Genomic DNA, 18,478 nt, shown 5'->3' with positions numbered 1-18,478 from the left:
GAGACGGCAACGCGGTACCTTCTAGGTCCTCGAGTTGGTATGTATACTGTACAGTGCTCGGAGCGCGTGTTGTAGAGCTGTTGTACGCAAGTAGCAGGCGGTGTAGCAATGAGTGCGCCGTACGGCGTCATTCCATCTGGTCCATTCGCCCGGGATCGGGTTGCCGTACGAGTTGTGTCAAGACACCCATCGAGCGCACGAAGAATGGTCGGATTTCGTTGATCTCCATGGCACAAAGATTGGGAAGCTAGTCGCTGTTCGTGAGTCACAAGCTCGGAAGAAGAACGCGACGGGACGTTGCTTACACTGAGCTCGCTGTGGTCGAGTTTTGAAACACCATCCCGGCTCTTAGCTTGACGAGCCTCACGGATGTCTTGCAGTAACGAGCGGACCTTCTCAGGGTTTGAGATGTCGTCTGACGCACTAAAATCATTGTTAGTAGACACAGAAACATCGTGCAGGGAATTGGTGCATACACGTCCAATATGACCTTCGCTACTTCTGCGAAACGGAACGGCAGTTCACTGAACTCTGGCTGCGAGGTTTCGCGAGTCAGTCTGTCCTGCAAGAAGTCTATCGAGTGTGCTCAGCACAACGCCTGTTGATACGGTGAAGAGCATCATACCGACATTGAGCCAGTCCGGCGGGACGATGTGGCATTTCTTTTTGAGCTTCAGGTTAGTGGCCATCCATATGGGCACCTTGCATTTTGCTGGCGGGCGCAGTGGTCCATAGGCTCCCTTAACACGTGTATTAGTTGATTTCAAGAGTAAGGGGCAGGGTCGTACAGATATGAACGCAGTTCGTTCCATTGCGACAAGGGGGATGATGTCGACGAGCTGCTCGCAGGCTATCAGCTCCAGCTCGGCGGGTGTGACGGATGTTCGTAGAGGTGGTGGTAGTGCCATGGTCGAGTAGGCGAGGCAAAGTACAAAGTCTTCAGGAGTGTTGAGGATGTTCGAATGCTCAGGTGGAAGAGCACTGAACCTACGGTGGCAAGTCGCGTCAAGTCGCGTCGCGCGTCCTCATTGCCGCCAGAGCGCGTAAGCGCTGATGTACGCGGCGCGCGTGGCACGTGGTAAGACGCGTCGCGGACGCCGGACAAGTTGAACTCGGGTGGCTGAACAGGTTCAACCCGATCATCACCACCTCGCCTGCCAGTCCGTTATATGCTTTTGGCCCTCGCCAAGTATTGGTGTACGTGTATTTGGACTCTGTGGGTAGCGTGTCGTGTCTACTATTTGTATCTAACAATTATCACCACAGAGTTGTCGCCATGCTTAGCGGACGAACGAAACAGGTTGTCGCCTACGGACGGCGCGGGCGACGCATAGTCAACGCGTCTGACGACCCCCGACGCTCAGAGAATGTTGACGCAGGACTTCTCTTGCAACCCACACCCAAGAAGAACTACATCGACGCCGATTGGGACCTATCTCCGGAAGTCAAGCTTGCGGCGAAGAAGCGGAAACCGCTTGAGGACCCCGGACCATCCATGAAGGCATCTAAGAAGGCGGCAATGAAATCCAAGAAGTCACCAAAGATTGCGAAGGTGGGCAAGGCGGAGGTGTGCGTGCCCGTGCGTCATCCACTAGCGGTCTTTTCGTCCAACACACCTGGGTCGCCTGCCGTGCCTTCACTGGTTGTCAAGAAGAAGCGCAAGACTGCTCTCAGTAAGAACTCGCCGCTGAAGTCCTCATCTCCCATCGTCAATGTCGACATTGTCGTGCTCGACGGCGCAGGCCGACGAGTGAGCCAGGAAAGACGCATATCGAGGACAGATGTACAAGTCAATCGTGCAGACATGGTAGTGGCAGGCGCGTCGAAATCCAGGAAACTCTCAGCCAAACCCCGCCACTCTGACGTTTCGTCCGATGCTAGCGAAATCGTCGTCCCCAAACCAAAGCTGAAGAAAGGGTCTAGGACACGACCCATTGTCATATCCGACGACTCTGATACAGAAGAGGACGATGTTCCGCTGGCCAAGATCCCCAAGCCAGATTTCTCTCGGGAGTCTCCTCGACAAGTCCCGCCGAAGTATAGCACGGGCTCATCGAATGCTTCGCCCCCCACCCGCTTGCATAGAAAGTCAATACGTAACAAATCAGCAGCTCCAAAGGCAGCCCCCACGATATCCGCTCTCCCGCCCCCAGCACCTGCATTCATCCCATGGACGCCCAAACCGGTAATACCCACGTATGTCCCCCCATCCCTGTCGCCAATCCCCCAGCACGTTAAGACCCGCAAAGCTGGATCAAGCCAACAAAGCCGCTCTTTCCTCGTGCCGGGGCATTCTCCCTTTCCACACGCTGCCAAGGAGCGCAAAGTCACGCCCTACCGTGCCCATCGCAATGGGACCTCCCTATTCCTCGCACCTCCGTCTCCACCATCACCTACCACATTCACCGACCTCGATCTATCCTTGGAGTTCGCCAACCTCGCGCTATCTCCGACTTTGCGCCAGTCGGCTGAGGCTGAAGAGGTCTACGCACCTCCCCAGCCAGCGCACCTCATCCCTCTCCTGAAGGAATGTGCGCAGGAAACACCGCACGAGTTCTCCGCCTTCATCGAGCTCTTTCCGCTGGACCCGATTGTGCGCGGTGACTACCTCGACGTCCAATCCACCCAGGGACGAGCACAGGCAAGGTTCCAGAAGATTGGCGAGGCGTCGTACTCGGAGGTATTCGGCATCGGCGACGTCGTCCTGAAGGTCATTCCGCTGCGCGACGAGGAGCAGACCTCTTCCGGGGACGATAACGGACTAGAGTCCCCGGCACCGAGTGACGCGAAGGACGTGCTGAAGGAGATCATAGTCACTCGCGCGATGGGCGAGATATGCCCCGGGTTCGTGAAGCTCTTGAGGACGTACGTCGTACGCGGAAAATATCCTTCGCTGCTACTTGATCTCTGGGACAACTACAACGAGAAGAAGGGCAGCGAGAGCGTGAGGCCAGGTAAGCAATCCAGCATGCGACTGCTCTGCGGACATCCCAGCTCAAGAAACATTCGCAGATACCTTCGGCGTATCGCAGTTGTACGCAATCATCGTCCTACCCAACGGTGGCCCGGACCTTGAGACGTTCACGTTCAAGGCAGCGACCAAGACAGGTTGGAAGCAGGCATGTAGCTTGTTCTGGCAGGTCACGCGAACCTTGGCAGAGGCCGAGGGTCTCGTTCGCTTCGAGGTGCGCCATGACTCTGTGCACGAGACATGGCCTTGAGCTAACGTTCATCTGCAGCATCGCGACCTCCATTGGGGTCAGATCCTCGTGAAGACGGTTGCCAGCTCATCGTCTGCGCACAGAGGTGCGGGCAAGATGGCAATGGACGATGAGTCGCATGGCATAGAGGCTACTGTCATCGACCTCGGGCTTGCGCGCATGGAGACATCGGACGGCGCCGAGACGCATTGGACGCCGTTCGAGGAGGAGGTTTTTGAGGGCGAGGGTATGTTGCTCGCGTCGGTGCAGAGGCCGTGCTTATGGGGGTGTTCCAGGCGATTACCAGTTCGACGTGTATCGGATGATGCGGGTGCACAACGGCGACTCATGGGAGGCATACCGCCCTCTCACGAACGTCATGGTAAGTCTGCCTCAATATTGTCACTGATCAAACATATTGACTTCCCATTCCCTTCAGTGGCTACACTACCTCGCCTCGAAACTCCTCCATTTCAAGCGTCTCCGGCCCCCACCCGCCGCCCGGAAGACCAGCACGCGGACCGCCGAGCTCGCGTTCTCCGAGCGCGAATGCTACAACTGCCTCGTGGAGATCGAAGAGCTCCTCGGGCGATGCGCCGCAGCCTGCAAGCCCCCGCCTGTCAGCCGCAAGTCAAGGCGGAAGACCCAAGCGCCCGTGAAGACGTCTGTGAAGGCAGATCCTTCGGGGCCGAGGTGCGCTGGGGACGTCCTCCAGCTGGCGATAACGAAGGGATGGGTGTATGCTGGATGATATGATGTGTGGAACGCTAGGAATGTCCAGTCTAGTGCAAGTTTATCCTGTAGCAATGGACGATCTAAATTATCACGGTGTACCATGGGGCTATAGAGCCACAAGTGCACAATTCTTCTTTGAAAACCATGCAGTTCGGGAATTATATCTGACATCGATGTATTGTGTTCAAGTCTGCCCGACACGATGTTGCCGACTGCATGAACGTCGAATGAACTGCGTTACCCGGGTCCCGTTGGTGTGCGAGCCCTGAATATTAATATTCTCAACCACGTTCAACGGCGTCGTCGTGTACCGGCTACTGACACGACGGGTCGTTTCCACTCAGAGTTATCACACAGCAGCAGGAGACCGATAAGAGAAATAATTGCGTTCAACGACACCACGCCTATCCCCCCATTAGAGCTACAATTGGGTAACTGGTATGCTAGTACTAACAGCGATCCGAGAGCGGGGCACAGTACAACAAAATAGCAATGTTCAATACACGACTTTCAATGTGTCATCATCTTCAGTGTCCTTCTTTGTGCGATGCGGCGGCGGCGGATGTCGGCGGTCAATGGTGATGGTGGATGGAGAGAGGATGCAGTGGACCGAGAATAGGAATGGAGATTGTGGAGTAATAATTCAAGCGCAATAGGGATGATGAATACTGCGACGACACTTCAGAACACACGCCAACACCGCAAGAAAAGACCGAACCACCCACAAGTTATTCGTGAATTCTTCTGCACTTTCGAGACACCGCGCTATATCACATTCTATGTACTTCTTCGTTTCGCTTTCTTCGTCACTTCATTCTTCAATTTCTCGCGCGGCCGGCCGAGGGTGGGACGGCCTACGCGAGCACCGTCTGCTTCGCCGTCTTCCTCGTCGTCCTTTTTGGCGGGGAGACTTTCGGCGCTCGCTTGGACGGGGAGGAGAGCGACGCCTTGCCCTTCGTCGGTGACGACGCGCCCTTGCCGACGGGCTCCTGGTGCGAGGACATCGCACGCGCGACGCGAGCCTTGGCGTTGGCCATCCCGCGCACGGGTGCGGTCCTCTCGCGGAGGTTGTACCGCGGCGAGCGTGTGGCAGGGGCCGGCTCGGGGACGTCTCGCTGGCGGGTCTTGCGCGTCGACCCGCGCGCAGTGGCCGCGGCGGGCGCGCGGCGCCGCCGAGCGGGGGACGGCGAGGGGGGAGGCTGGGAGGAGCCGCTGGGCGTCCCCGATGTCGGCGAGTACGTCAACGCGCGGATGGGGGACGGCGACGAGCCGCGGTACGTCGCGTCGCTCCCTGGCGACCTGTCGGGCGAGAACCCGAGCTGCGACAGTGACATTGCCTCGGGGACGGGGAGGCGGGACGGGGTGTCGAGCTGCGACGCTGGGAGGGCGCTGCTGTCCTCGACCTCAACCCCGTGGTGCAGAGACCCCTGCGGCGTTACGAGCGGCGTGGGGATCCATGCGTCCGTGTCCTGGGACGTGCCCTGGGACTCCCCCTGAGAGGGGGACGCGTCTCCCGCTGTCTGCGAGGGCCCGGCGTGCGGAGCGCTCGTCGGCGGGGGCAAGCGGCGGGGAGGCGTCGACGGTTGCGCGGAGTTCGGGAATTGTGGTCGACGACGACCAAGGAAGGGCGAGAGGTCGGCGACGCCGTACGTTCGTACTGGCCTTGAAGAAGGGCCGGCGAGAGGAGGCTCCTCGACGTCCGCTGGTTCCGTGGGCGTGCGTTCCACCAGCTTTGGTTTCTTCCTGGGGCGCAAGCCAACCGTGGTCCCCCCATTCTCCGTGTCAAAGTAGTACGTCTTGCCCTCGTACTCCTCCCAAGGACCCTCGTCCACTTCGCGCTTCCGCTTCAGCGGACTTGCGCGTGGCCGTACAACCTGAACTGGCACATACGGCACAGATCGTATCGGCGGGAGCTTGCTCTCGTACGCGAAGTCTCGCGTCTTTATCCCCATCTCAGCAAGGACAGCAGCGTTCTGCTGTACTTGCTCATCGGACCAGACTTTTGCACGTTTTGTGTGCGTGTTCTGTGGCCGCTCTGCGGCGCTTGTGGACTTGCAACAGCCTTGAGGACACACGACTTCTGATGAGATATGTGGCGTTCCACTCACGGTAGATGCAGGCGTCTCCTCATTTCTCTGCGAATCCTCTGACAGCTTTCCCTCGATCCCCTCCGATGATTCTGGCAGGGGGGAGGGGCTCAGGCTTGCAGCAAGCCAACGCGTGAAACGTTGCAATGGTTGCATGATTGGGGCTTGGTCACGGTTGGATTTGAACGCGTTGCAGGAGTTACACTCGGGACCGGATGTGTTCAGCAGTGGCACTGGTGATGGTTGCGGTTGAACATCCGTGAGGGAGAAGAAGCGGAGGAGGTCGCGCTTTATACAGGAGCGCCGCAAGGCTGTTGAGTGGCTGCAGCCACTGGCACGCCCGACCCACGCTCCAAATCGGGCCAACAATTGGCGCAAGCCTGCGCCAATCAGCGCCCTCCGCCAAGAATGGCAATCACCGACTCCAGCCCGACGCTCGACTCCTCCCGCGAACCGTCCCATACGTAAATCCCACTCCCTCTTCGACCCTCACCACCGTCCACTGCGACGCCGCCGCTGCTGTCTGCCATGCTCACATTTTCTCTCGAATTTTCTGCTGCTGAAGGCGTTACATAGCAGGTCCTTTCATGCAAGGTGACTCACCGTGGGCGCGAGCACCGACGAAGCGCCGCCGCGCCTGAGAGGTGCTGTACACAATCCAGCGTCAGGAAGCGGCGAACAATAGATCCCCTTCATGTCCGCCCTCTGACACGTCATCACCGCCCCGGAGGCACTCTCCCAGAACTCTCTGCATTGAGACTCCCGAATTGCACCGCGCGCCGTTACAACTTACTCCGGCCCGCGGTCAAAGTGCGCCGAACACTCATGTGTGGCACCATATCGAGGTGTTCGAGCGGCAGTACGGGCAGCGCTGCTACCGTTCGTGGACAACGTGCGATGCGCTCGGCGGGAGAGCGCCCACTGCGCAATGCAACTCGGTAAGATGGCAGCTACAGGAGATAATGACTCTCAGCCATCTGACGATGCACCCCCTAGTACGTCCTCGAACAGCTCGATTGACTACAAGTGATAGGGTACCTGAATGGATACAAAACGAGGTCGCTGTACTGTTGTCCTGTGCCACTCGAGCCTACGCTCGACTCCAAGCCCATGAACAAGGAGGCACCCGGCGAGGACGACGCAACACGCAGACCGATGAAGAAAGCAAGAAGAAAGCAAACATAGATAATGCAGACATCGGGCCATCCCTTCAACTTTCCGAGTACGACGGGGGGACGTCTGTAGGCGTGCGCGCTTCGTGCGCGCCGCCTGACCCGGAGGCCTGGGGCTGTCCTGAGGCGTCGAATCGCATCCCCGAATCGGCGTGGTACATCGCGTGCTGTGGTTGTGCCACAGAAAGTAATCCCGCCTCCGCTGCCTTGCTGCGCGTCTGGTTGGGCGAGGACGTGACCGCGGGACCACCAATAACGGTGAGTGTCGGCCTAGAGCTACCTGCAGCAGACGAGTAGGCGCTGCTGTCGCCCGCCTCGCTTGCTTGTGCAGGCTGGTTTTGTGCGTTCACGGCTGTGTACTGCGTGGGTGGTGGTCCACGGTAGCTGGACATTTCTGGCGTCCTCTTGTAGGACACGTCGGGCTCAATACCGCTGCCCTGGGTGAAGGGTGTCGGCTTCACTTCTGCAGAGGTGCAGCGTCAGCATCCCATTCTGCACGTGTCGTATGCACCGTAAGACTCACCGTCACGCAGCAGCTCTCCTGCCTCAGCATAGAAGTACGGCCTCTTATTGCGTCCCCTCAACCAGAAGAAACCGAGGATGCCAATGATCGCCAGGCCCGCCACCCCTCCCACAACACCGCCCACGATCGCTCCCACATTCGTGCTGCTCCCACTCGACGCACCGACAGCCGACGGCGTGCTCGCCGCGCCCACATCCGTCGCAAGGGACGTCGCGGTCGCCGACTCACCGGCGACGCCCGACGTCGTGGACCCCGTCCCCTGGTAAAGGACGAACTCGAGAACAAATAGGTTATCGGCCGTGGCGTTCGTGACGTTGAACACGAGCTGATGCTGGCCTGCGCTGAGCATCGGCGAGATGAAGAACTCGACCTCGGACTGCGTCTCCGTCACGTTCGACGGCCCGACGTACGTGTTTGGCGACGCGCCGTCGATCGAGTACGTCGACTCCACGGGCTGCCCGGCCTCGAGCAGGCCGTAGACGGCGATCTGGTTACCTATCCGGGATGGAACGTCAATACGCGCGTGGACATGGAGGACGCGCTGCTCACCCGTGAACGACAAAGACCCGTACGCCCCGGCCACACCGACTGCTATAGTGGAAGACGAGCCTGACTTGCCCTGGATGGTGAGGTCTGTCCAGTTGCCCTGCAGCTTCAGAGCGGAACTCGTAGGATACACCGCGACGACGTTATCCATGGACGACATAATGAGCGACTCGGGCGGACAGAGACTGGGGAACGTTAAGCGCAAGCCTAAGGGGGCACAAGAAAGGGCCCGGGACACGAAGGGAACGAGGGGAAGGGAGAAATATGGGCTGTTCCACCCTTTGTCGGTTTATCTGAACCCGAATGGTCTGCCGACGTCGGACGGGAGTCACCCCGCCCGTGCGCGACACAGCATGAACATGCTACCATTGGCACAATGGGCGCTGATTCGGGCGAATCAAAGGGACGAGGCGGGAAGCAGAGCGTATGTTTCACTTGCCCCTGATGTTGTGGGGCGTTCTTACCCAGAGCCAGACACTACTACTGCTAGTATAAGTACCAGTGTAAGGAACCGGAGACACAACTTCACCGTTCGAGTGCACGGAACCACCTTATGTTCTGTACCGCCTTCCGCAACTGCAATGTCGTCCGAGGAGTGAATCACCTTGCCTATTATTCTACGTACCCATACCTACCTTCAACGCTTAGCTTCAATCTGTAGCCGTATGTTCACTACGGCAATCAAAGTGGGCGACGAACCCCAGAATCAACACGAGCGGCGAGCGTTGTTGACTAAATGCTCACCGGTGATCGACGGGCGTCGTGATCCTCCCCGAGCTCGCATACCGAAAGTTGGTAAGGTCCGGATGCGAGGTGACGTAGACGCTGCTCTAATACTTGGTACCAAGGCCGGGCTTGGACCGGGCGCCGCGGGAGATTCTACGTGGCGACCATTCAGAATGAACGACTCAACGAGGATCTAGAAACGAAAACATGCGACGAGGCCGGGTTTCCTGCTTCCGACTTCGAATTGTCGTGATGGGCTACGAGAAGGCAAGTCCATGTATGCGAGACCATCCCACCAAATACAACAAGCAAGACCGTAAAGCAAATAGCGTGGTGAGTATGTGCGTAGCAAAGTCCCCGATGAGCAATAGTGAATAGGTATGTCGAAAGCAACGAATATGTTCAAGCCGTGTCATCAGTGTTCGGAGTAAGATGGAGGGACATCTGTGGGTACCTCCTCTACAGTGGACGGGCCGTCTCCACGTGCGTTGAATCGCAGCCCCGAGTCCTGGTAGTATGTCGTTTCCTTCCCAATGGAGAGTAAGCCTGCCTCAGCAGCCTTGCCCCGTGGTTGATCCGGCGATGCGTAGTCATCCTCGCGATCGGAGCCGCCGACGAGAGTGAGCGTTGGCCGTTGGCCACTCGTGTGCGACGCGTAGCTGGTCGACTGTGGCGATCGCGGTGCGTCGAGTTGTGAGTGCACACTACCGCCCGCGGGCGCGCCCAGTCCAGGCGGGGCCGCAGGATACGCTGCGGACTCAGACTCGGAGGCGCTGGGCGCGGGATGGTCAGAGTATCGCGAAGGCGCTGAGGAGGACGCTGCGTCGGTCGGATACGGCGTCACTGTGACCGCGGCCATAGGGAGATCTGTGGGCTTGATATCTGCATATTGTGAAGTCAACGGCCTCCTGCAGGGGATTTTGAGACGAACGCACCATCCTGGAGCATCTCCCCGGCCCCGACTTCCTCGTAGAAATACGGTCGCCCCTTCCGCGCTAGCTTCTGCCTCAGGAAGAAGTAGGTCGCCAAACCCAGGATCATCAGTCCCGCGACCCCACCTACTACCCCGCCTACGATGGCCCCCACCGGCGCAGCGCTGCTGGCAGTGGCGTTGGAGACCACGATCGTTGCCGTTGAGCCATGTAGGGAGGTCGACGAGTATGTCGCACCAGACACGTCTGTTGAGGTCGGGATGTAGAGTATGAACTCGAGGATGTAGGGTGCGTTGGAGGTAGCGTTGACAACGTTTATCGAGAGCTCGTGCTGGTCGGAACTGAGTTCCGGAGAGAGGAAGAGAACAACCTCAAACTGTTGGCTCGTCAGGTCCGATGGGCCCGTATAGGACTCTGCTGACGAGCCGTCGATTGAGTAGGTAGACGTGACCGGCTGCCCGGTCTCGAGCACCCCGTAGACTGCTATCTGGGTACCTACAACATCCGTTAGCTCTCGTTCGTACAGACAATATCGGAACGCTCACCATTGAATTTGAGCGTGCCCGACGCGGCTCCTTTCGCGACGGCCAATGTAACATTCGAGCTCGGATATGAGACCGTTGTCCAAGCTGATCGGCTGTAGTTCAAGGACGGGTCATTTGCATACACGACGACCGTGCTGTTCGAAGACATCCTCGGGCCCAGCGGAAAGGAGCGTCACAGCTGAAAGAGGGGCTGGTGGTCAACAATATCGGCGCGCCAGGCACGAGGCCATGACTAGAGCAAATGCAGTAATGTCGGTCACAACATCACAGCTTACGGCGCTATCTGAGATGAAGCCAACGACGAGACCAAGGCGATGTTTCACATCAGGCAACCCGAGGCTCACGTACGGTTCGACAGTCAAGCAACGTGTATAGCGCACGACATCATGACTGAGACAATTCGTTTTTTGTTGGGCTGGGGGAGGTCATACTCAGCACTACGCACGGGTGTCAACTTGACAAGCCAGCGGCATGTAGAGTGTAGACACCGGGGCCAGGGGAAGTAGACCGGCAACGGAGGGGATCATGATGCGGCGGTAGGGACGCGCGCCCATGTTCGCGATCCCACAGGGTTGCCGCATTCGGCGATCGCCAATTGCCGCCACCGACTACGCGTCACGCTGCCGCGTTCGAACCGTGTAAGCAGCTGTAAGCAGCGCGTACTCGTCTGCCACTTCCAACAACGTAAAGGTGCGTGACATCCTGACGGCACGTAGATCCGCTTGAAGTGTCGTTGAACAGATCTTCGCATCTTGTAGAACGCGTACAAGCCTCGGGGAATGTGCCTGCACTTCCTCCGACCCCGTACATTCACGTCGTGTGCGCAACCGTCATAGGTGTCGGTGCCTTGTATCCCGTCCAGCGAATAACTAGCCGTACGTGCCAGCATATATCGCATCTTGTGAGATTTGCTCATCATCCCACTAACAGTGCCCGGCTCGGAGCCACGAGTGGCTTCACCATAATACACTCGCAGACCGCGACAACTCTCGTACACGCACACAATATAATGCTTCGGCGTGCGTGGAAGCCAATCATCGGTACGACGGCGCTAGTTGGCGGACCCACCTACCTCTACTATCGGTACTACTCCCAGCCCAGGTCTGAGACCTTCGACCTCAACGTCCGCGTGCGCGGCGCCGACGGAAAGCCCGCACTCCAGAAACAGACATATCCGATGGTACCTAGCGATCAAGTCAACAAGCGGCTCACGGAGCACGCGACGTCGAAGACGACCGTCAGACCAGGCATCGTGTGGAAGCAAGCCACTGCTCAGCTCTCCTCAAACAACCCCATCGAGGATACGTACTCTAGTGTCTTTGTACAACGAGACCCAACGGACCCTGCGGCTCCCGGGGATCTATTGCTCTTTGCGGTCATGGACGGCCACCGCAGCTATCATACCTCGCAACTCCTCTCTAAGATCCTCCTGCCCGCAGTAGGCCTGCAACTCCAAGAATTGACTAAGGCACCGGGCTCACCCAAGAAGTCAAGCACACTGGAAAGCCTCAAAACCATGATATATCCTACATCTCCGGGACTCTCAGCACCAGCAGACTCGGACCCGCAGAAGGTGGCGCACGCCATCCAGTCGACCTTCGTGAACCTCGACTGGGAGATCACTAACGCGCCTCTGCGCGTACTGACAGAGAACATCGACAAGCTGGCAATAGCGAGCCAGCAGATACCTGATTTAAGCCAGCACCCGATGGCCCTAGCCACGATGCAGCCCGCACTATCCGGTCAGTCTGATAGCTTGCGGGATGTCACACGACACTGACTGCAGTCTTAGGGAGCTGTGCAATCATGGCGCTGTTCGACACGGCACATCAGAACCTCTATGTAGCCTGCACAGGCGACAGCCGTGCCGTCGCCGGCGTGTACGAGGAGACTGACGACGGCAAGGGCTCGTGGCGCGTCGAGGTCCTGAGCGAGGACCAGACGGGGAGGAATCCCAGCGAGCTGAAACGGTACGTAGAACACGAAGCCACTCCCGGGACACTAACGAACAGTGCACAACGACGCGTAGGATGCAGTCGGAACACCCCGCAGACGAAGCCAACACGGTGATCATGCGCGGACGCGTCCTCGGCGGCCTCGAGCCAACACGAGCGTTCGGAGACGCACGCTACAAATGGTCGCGCGACATTCAGCAAGCGTAAGTCGCCCCTCGCCACCTCACAAACTCCTTCACTGACTCCCCGCAGCCTACACAAGGCCTTCATGGAGGGCAACAGCCAAGCACTGCGCGCCGTCCCCTCCGCGCTCAAGACACCTCCCTACGTAACTGCCCGGCCCGAGGTCACGCACCACAAGCTCGCGCTCCCGCCCTACGCCAACCCCGCGTCCAAGCCCAAGTCCACGCTCCGCTTCCTCGTCCTCGCGACGGACGGGCTCTGGGACGAGCTCTCCTCCGAGGAGGTCGTCGGGCTCGTCGGGGGGCACCTAGCCGGTCTCCGGGGCAGCGTGCCCAAGGCCCAGCTGCCCGCGATGGTGCGCACGACCGCCGGCGCACCAACAGTGAACGGCAAGTCGTTCGAGCCCGGGCGCTCGACGGAGGGCGCGTGGGCGTTCGTCGACGACAACGTCTGCACGCACCTGATCAGGAACGCGCTCGGCGGCGCGGACGAGAACAGGCTCAGGAGGCTCCTCAGTATCCCTGCGCCGCTGTCGCGCAGTTACCGCGACGATATCACGGTCACGGTGGTGTGGTGGGAGGATGGTCCCGGGGCCACCCCAGAACAGATCCGAGCGAAACTCTGATGATTGCTCTGAGCGTCTTGTACAGTATGTACAGCGTGTATATACATGAACGATGTAATAACAGGAGCAATGAGGACGGGATGCGGGATGCTACGAGGGATGATCTATGATCGATGAGTGCATACGGATGTAGTGCGATGTGAATGACGATGTGTTATGCGGAGGGGTATCTTACATGATCATTCTTTTCTTCTTCCCGTACCGATGCTGTACAGGTGCAGAGTCGCGGCGGTTGCCTAGCGTATCGCTGCCCTTCAGCCTGCTGTACGGGTTCCAGCTCCCATTACCACTAAAGCGATCGCCGCGCTTCGACGGCGTGTTCGCTTTCCGGGACGGCGTTGACGGGATGGGCGTGCGAGCCCAGTCTTTCAGCGACTGCTCGGCGTCGCTGTCCTCGTCGTCGCTGTCGGGCGACTTCCGCTTCTTCGCGCTGCCACCGTCCTTCCCCTTCCCCTTCTTGACCGGATTGCCGTAAAAGCTGCTGGCAGGGATGGACGTCAGGCCCGATGACGAGGCGGTCTTGGACGCGGGTGTTGAGATCGTCGGGGACGGGAGCAGCGCAGATGTCGTCAAGTCTGACTTCACTTCAGCGCTGGCATCAACAGAGGCTGCCTTCTCCTTCCCCTTGCCATTCACGCCCTTCTCATCCTCCTTCTCCTCGACCTTCTCCCCGATGTCGTCGCTACCATCGCTGTACTGCGCGAGGTCAGCCAGCCCGTTCGTCACGGCCTGCTTGGTCACCTGCCCAATCTTCTTCTGCAGCATCTGCGCCTGCGGATCGGACTTGCCGGGCGTAACAGGTGACGAGGGGAGCTGGGGACCAATGAACGGCGCGCGATCCTTCGACTTCGCAGGTCGAGCCGAGTCCTCGCCCTCACTGTCCGGTGTCTTGCGTTTCTTCATGTTCGCAACGAGCCCGGTCTTGGTGGGCTGGGAGGCTCGGGCGGGGGTACCGACGGCGGCCTCAAGTGCCTGACCCTTGTCGCGAATGTAGAAGAGGATGTATGCGTTCTGCCGACTCATCGGGGGAGGGGTGCGGGTGACAGAGTCGTCGTTCATCTCGTACCACTGGCCATCGCCGCCCTTGACATGCGCGTAGTAATGGCCCGAGTTGGGCCCGCCGCCTGCGTGGGATATGACGCCGTACAGAGAGTAGGTCGGTCCATGCTGCCCTTCGCTCATGACAGGCTGCAATGAGACACGCTCTTCGTACTTGATGCAGTGTCCGATCTTACGACCCATCGGAGAGAAGCGCTTTAGGTGAACGGTCAGCACAAGTGGTGCTTCGTGGACCGTGAACTGCTTGTCCGCGGTAACGGGCTTCTTGCACCTAGTTCGGCAAGATGAGCACCTGAGCACACGCACGAAGAAATATCGCTGCTTACTTCTCGCACTTGTACTTGTCGGCCCCTTTCAGATGATCGACTGCGACGAACTTCCGCAGAGCGTCTTTCAAGGTCTGCACTCCATAGATGTCGATGCTCAGATCCAGGACACTGTCGTATGTATCGCTGTCGTGGCCACACACGAGACATGTAACCCTAGATCGCAATCGGCCACCAAATATTTGGTGGATCCACGAAGTCTCAGCGAGTTTTGGGTCCATTTTCCTGGAGATGAAATTTTCAGCCGCGTCGATCATGAGGACGTGAACAGACTCACGGTGGATGGCCAGCAAGGCAGGATTTCTGAAGGGCGTCGATAGCATATCGCAAGAACTCATGTGAGTCCTCTTGCCGTCCGCGCTTCATATGCTTCGCGATGACTGGGAAGCACATGAGCGTCTGTGAAGCGGGCGGGGCCGTGGCGTTGACAAACCTTGTAGCTTAGTCGTGATGGGGTACGGTGCAAAAGGTCGTTGTTTCTGGTGCGATTCGAACATCACGGTCCGCAAGTTACACGCCATGCAGAATGCGCCCTTGGGTACTCGACCTATCAATATGTATACGTTGAGCACACACAAGGCGAGGAGAGGAGAGGATGAACATACAAGGGTCTGAATCACCATGTCTGATCAAGACATGCAGCAAGGGTGTTGTGTGCAGTAGGCACTGCAAAGCGCTATTGAGGAAACATGTATTCCCCGTATTGTGAAGGCCTGTTCCAATGCTAGCGCCATCCGGCCACGACGTGTGGAGAGGACCATTGTACAGTGCCTTCCCTGACGTTGTCTGAGGGGATTTAGGTGACCTGGAGGACTTCGGATGGGTAGATGAAGTAGCCTTCTTCGTCTCCCGGGGCTACGCGCCACAATGAGACAAGGGCGCAGTACCTATGGACGGATGGAGCGTACCTCGGCTTCTGACGGTGTTGGGGTCGCGTTGATGGGCTGGTATTTGTCTTCGTCCATGAGGAGTGCTCCTTTCGAAGAGCCCTCAACGAATTCGATGGGCGCAGGAAGTAGGCTCTTGAATTCCTCGAGGTCTTTCGCAGGACGGTACTGCGTATTCTCTTCTGAGAAACCCGATGCGGGCCTAATAGCGGTCGCCAGCATTTTCAAGGCTGCCTTTGCCGCTGGTCTCTTGCCAAAAGCGCAGAGAGGACGCGGGAGAGTGCGAGGGAGATGGGGACGCAGTGTGAACGGGGCGGCAGATGGCAGTCGCCTCGGAGGCTCGGGGTGGGCGGTCTCTTCTCAGTCCTGGGTGGCGATGTAACTTTTCCTCACGTGACGTTAAACAACGCCACGGTCCGCTGACGCCACAAGCGCGTTGAATGCGACTATGGATAAACGCGTGGCCGTCTACTACATACTGTTATGTTTTGAAGACTCAAGACTCAGGGGATTTTCGTAGAGCAGACCAGGACATTATGCCGCGCAGGCCAAAAGACGTGCTGTTATGTGTTAGACACCGAGCCAGCACAATGTTATGTATTACATGAACGGCGAAAATGTAGAGATATACAGGGGAAAGCAACTCGTTCGAGGGCCCGTAGTAAACAGTTGTATGCTAGGAGATACAGCCGGGGATCATGGGAAACTAAACGCTACACACCTACCCGAGGAGGTCAGATATTAGACAGGGGTATACATTATTCTACATCAAGCTGGTATAGCCGTTGAAGTGCGAGATGTCCTGACGGCGTACTCGTGGCATCAGCTGCGCACTTTGGCGTGCGCGCCCCAGGCTGCTGATGGACGGGACGCTGAAGTCGTTGTTCGCTGGGACGAGCCCAATAGGGGAGGGAGACCGGCTGGATCCCTGAGAGCTCGGTGTAAGCGGTGACGAGACGGACAAGAGATCGCCCCCTGAAGCGTGATGTGTCGTATCGTAATACAAGTTATCGTCGTGGAACGTTGTTGCAGTGGGCGCGTTGATGTGGGTATATGGATCCGTCCAAGACGGCGTGGAGGACCCGGAGTGGCCGAGGCCCACAGAACCTACGCCGTTCAGATCAAAAACCGTTCTGGGCACACTACAACTGTAGAACCTACCATCAACTGATGTTCCAAGAGCGAAGGCATCAAAGTCGTTAAAGTCAAAGGAAGGTCCCTGGCCCAAGAGAAGACTAAAGTCATCCATCGTCTCGAGCCCCGGGGAAGGGGTGATGGATAGCGTCGGAAGCGTCGAGGAGAAGCCGAGGTAGTCAGAAGAATCGAACGGCAGGGAAAGGCCGAGGGCATTCTGAGAGAGATGGGTACTCGGCTCCGCAAGCACCGGAGCGGGACCATATGTGGACGCATTAAACGAGAGTTGAGTCTCGGTGGTCTGCACAGCGGGAGTGGTCGTGCCAGACGGTCCGGGCCCCCACGCATCGTTACGCGACGCACCGTATGGGGAGATGGTGTAGAGGCCGGAGAAGGTATCCTCGGCAGGGGCAGCGGGAGCGGGAGCAACAGCAGGAGGCTCAGAGGCCACTGCGCTCTTGCGCGACCGCTTGATAGGTCTAGCCGCGCGTGTCGCTGGCTTGTACTCGTCGTCGTCATCGTTGTCCTCGACATCTGCGCGTCGTCTCTTCCTCGAGCGCGTCTTGGGAACCGTGGCCTCATCCTCCTCGGTGTCCTGCTTGATGGCATTGCGCCCCTTCCCCGGAGCGGCCACCTTCTTCCCCTTGTTGGCCCGCACAAAGTCAGCTTCCGCCTCCTCGTCCACGTCGTCTGAGAAGAACAAGGGCTTGTCCCATTCCAGCTGCTCGTGAAGACCCTTCGTCGGGTCCAGCACCCCGCCGTACTTCGTGACCGCGTGGTGCCACGGATCTACGGTGGACTTGCTCACGCCGTGCTGTTTGGACATGTGGTTCTGGAAGCCGTCCTTGCGTTTCATACTGTCGTCCGGGATATGATATTTAGAGGAAATATACACGCCCACCCATAACAAGACTCACACAACTGCGCATCTGGGGGCGGGACATCTGAACCCGCCGAAGGTAGAGTGCTGCTCACGCTCGTGGCGACTCTTGCATGCCGTGTCGTTGAAATTTTTGCCACAATATCTGCAATCGTGAGGACGCTTCCCGGTGCTGGTATGTCTCGGTGAGTACGCGCCACAATAAGAGCGGGACGCCAAAGGCTGCGAGTGTACTCACTGCGTATTCTCGTGGTTGTTGAGCTGTGTGCGCTGCGCAAAGTTCTTGCCACAACCTTTGAATTCGCACACGAACGGTCTGCATCATCGGTGAGACGTTGAGCGCATGTTGACGAGGCTATATGCTTACTTCTCGTTGAGATGTATAGTCTCGTGGCGCTTGAGTTCGCTCTTGTTCTTGAAGGACTTGCCGCAGTCTGGCTCCGAACACATGTGCGGACCCTGCACAGGCTGTTCAACCTCGGTGAGCCTCACGGCCAATGCGACGTGACAAAGAAGGAGTACACACGCTAGTTGCTCTGGGTGCTCTGGGCATCTTCTGGAACGTCGTATGAGGGCAGAGGATGTATGGGAGGGTGTGATGGCTGAGGGTGTTGATTAAAGGAGGCACGCTTTATGCACGGTCGTGGATGAGTGGTGTGAAGGGAGAGAACAAGTGGGCGGCGTCGTTAAGAGTGGCAAAGATTGAGTTCAACAGCCTAATCCGGTAGACAAAGCGAATCAACGCTAACAACAGGCCACAGGCCTGTATAAGGAAATGACAAATCAAAGGGATCGTCAAAGCGTGGTCAGAACGTGGAAGCTCTTGGCCTCAAACGAGCGGCGTAAGTGACGTGTAACGAGCGTGAGTGGAAGGGGCACCCTCACCAGGAAGAGTGGCCGTGTTTTTAAGTGGCCATGAAGCCCCATGATGTCGAGTACCGGGATCGGTGGATAGACGAAACA

At 58.1% G+C, this 18,478-nt stretch overlaps 8 protein-coding genes across 8 annotated transcripts; 2 read left to right on the top strand and 6 right to left on the bottom strand.

The window, feature by feature from the left end:
- Nucleotides 1-127: 127 nt before the first annotated feature.
- On the bottom strand, nucleotides 128-908 carry C8Q71DRAFT_712168 (Psf2-domain-containing protein; the record flags this gene model as incomplete). Its single annotated transcript, XM_047920843.1, has 5 exons — nucleotides 128-247; nucleotides 306-423; nucleotides 477-573; nucleotides 626-740; nucleotides 789-908. 5 exons carry the CDS (start codon nucleotides 906-908, stop codon nucleotides 128-130), a joined length of 570 nt encoding a protein of 189 aa, XP_047776447.1.
- Nucleotides 909-1,128: 220 nt separating this feature from the next.
- C8Q71DRAFT_772241 (uncharacterized protein) lies at nucleotides 1,129-4,158 on the top strand. The gene is made up of 6 exons (XM_047924402.1): nucleotides 1,129-1,197; nucleotides 1,267-2,954; nucleotides 3,013-3,185; nucleotides 3,240-3,447; nucleotides 3,497-3,582; nucleotides 3,640-4,158. The coding sequence occupies exons 2-6, from the start codon at nucleotides 1,277-1,279 to the stop codon at nucleotides 3,949-3,951; spliced, it is 2,457 nt and encodes an 818-aa protein (XP_047776446.1). The 5' UTR covers nucleotides 1,129-1,197; nucleotides 1,267-1,276; the 3' UTR covers nucleotides 3,952-4,158.
- A 631-nt stretch (nucleotides 4,159-4,789) lies between these two features.
- On the bottom strand, nucleotides 4,790-6,178 carry C8Q71DRAFT_712116 (uncharacterized protein; the record flags this gene model as incomplete). Its single annotated transcript, XM_047920836.1, has 1 exon — nucleotides 4,790-6,178. The coding sequence occupies one exon, from the start codon at nucleotides 6,176-6,178 to the stop codon at nucleotides 4,790-4,792; it is 1,389 nt and encodes a 462-aa protein (XP_047776445.1).
- A 1,054-nt stretch (nucleotides 6,179-7,232) lies between these two features.
- C8Q71DRAFT_725501 (uncharacterized protein) lies at nucleotides 7,233-8,423 on the bottom strand (the record flags this gene model as incomplete). The annotated part of the gene is made up of 3 exons (XM_047921704.1): nucleotides 7,233-7,657; nucleotides 7,718-8,212; nucleotides 8,267-8,423. 3 exons carry the CDS (start codon nucleotides 8,421-8,423, stop codon nucleotides 7,233-7,235), a joined length of 1,077 nt encoding a protein of 358 aa, XP_047776444.1.
- A 741-nt stretch (nucleotides 8,424-9,164) lies between these two features.
- On the bottom strand, nucleotides 9,165-10,993 carry C8Q71DRAFT_849659 (uncharacterized protein). The gene is made up of 3 exons (XM_047926711.1): nucleotides 10,467-10,993; nucleotides 9,925-10,416; nucleotides 9,165-9,871 (listed from the first exon to the last, which is right to left on the bottom strand). The coding sequence occupies exons 1-3, from the start codon at nucleotides 10,612-10,614 to the stop codon at nucleotides 9,405-9,407; spliced, it is 1,107 nt and encodes a 368-aa protein (XP_047776443.1). The 5' UTR covers nucleotides 10,615-10,993; the 3' UTR covers nucleotides 9,165-9,404.
- A 326-nt stretch (nucleotides 10,994-11,319) lies between these two features.
- On the top strand, nucleotides 11,320-13,315 carry C8Q71DRAFT_171911 (phosphatase 2C-like domain-containing protein). The gene is made up of 5 exons (XM_047916745.1): nucleotides 11,320-11,341; nucleotides 11,397-12,208; nucleotides 12,259-12,436; nucleotides 12,496-12,624; nucleotides 12,674-13,315. Exons 2-5 carry the CDS (start codon nucleotides 11,476-11,478, stop codon nucleotides 13,227-13,229), a joined length of 1,596 nt encoding a protein of 531 aa, XP_047776442.1. The 5' UTR covers nucleotides 11,320-11,341; nucleotides 11,397-11,475; the 3' UTR covers nucleotides 13,230-13,315.
- A 54-nt stretch (nucleotides 13,316-13,369) lies between these two features.
- C8Q71DRAFT_171900 (cysteine proteinase) lies at nucleotides 13,370-15,838 on the bottom strand. The gene is made up of 6 exons (XM_047916744.1): nucleotides 15,523-15,838; nucleotides 15,220-15,469; nucleotides 15,048-15,161; nucleotides 14,892-14,994; nucleotides 14,615-14,839; nucleotides 13,370-14,559 (listed from the first exon to the last, which is right to left on the bottom strand). Exons 1-6 carry the CDS (start codon nucleotides 15,721-15,723, stop codon nucleotides 13,401-13,403), a joined length of 2,052 nt encoding a protein of 683 aa, XP_047776441.1. The 5' UTR covers nucleotides 15,724-15,838; the 3' UTR covers nucleotides 13,370-13,400.
- A 1,710-nt stretch (nucleotides 15,839-17,548) lies between these two features.
- C8Q71DRAFT_712458 (uncharacterized protein) lies at nucleotides 17,549-17,965 on the bottom strand (the record flags this gene model as incomplete). The annotated part of the gene is made up of 3 exons (XM_047920858.1): nucleotides 17,549-17,687; nucleotides 17,754-17,831; nucleotides 17,883-17,965. 3 exons carry the CDS (start codon nucleotides 17,963-17,965, stop codon nucleotides 17,549-17,551), a joined length of 300 nt encoding a protein of 99 aa, XP_047776440.1.
- Between the last annotated feature and the right edge of the window lie 513 nt (nucleotides 17,966-18,478).

Source organism: Rhodofomes roseus, assembly GCF_022264815.1.
Source record: "Rhodofomes roseus strain CIRM-BRFM 1785 chromosome Unknown C8Q71scaffold_17, whole genome shotgun sequence".
NCBI classification, from domain to species: domain Eukaryota; kingdom Fungi; phylum Basidiomycota; class Agaricomycetes; order Polyporales; family Fomitopsidaceae; genus Rhodofomes; species Rhodofomes roseus.
Note: the sequence above shows the minus strand (reverse complement) of the source record. Positions and strands in the feature narration are given on the sequence as shown.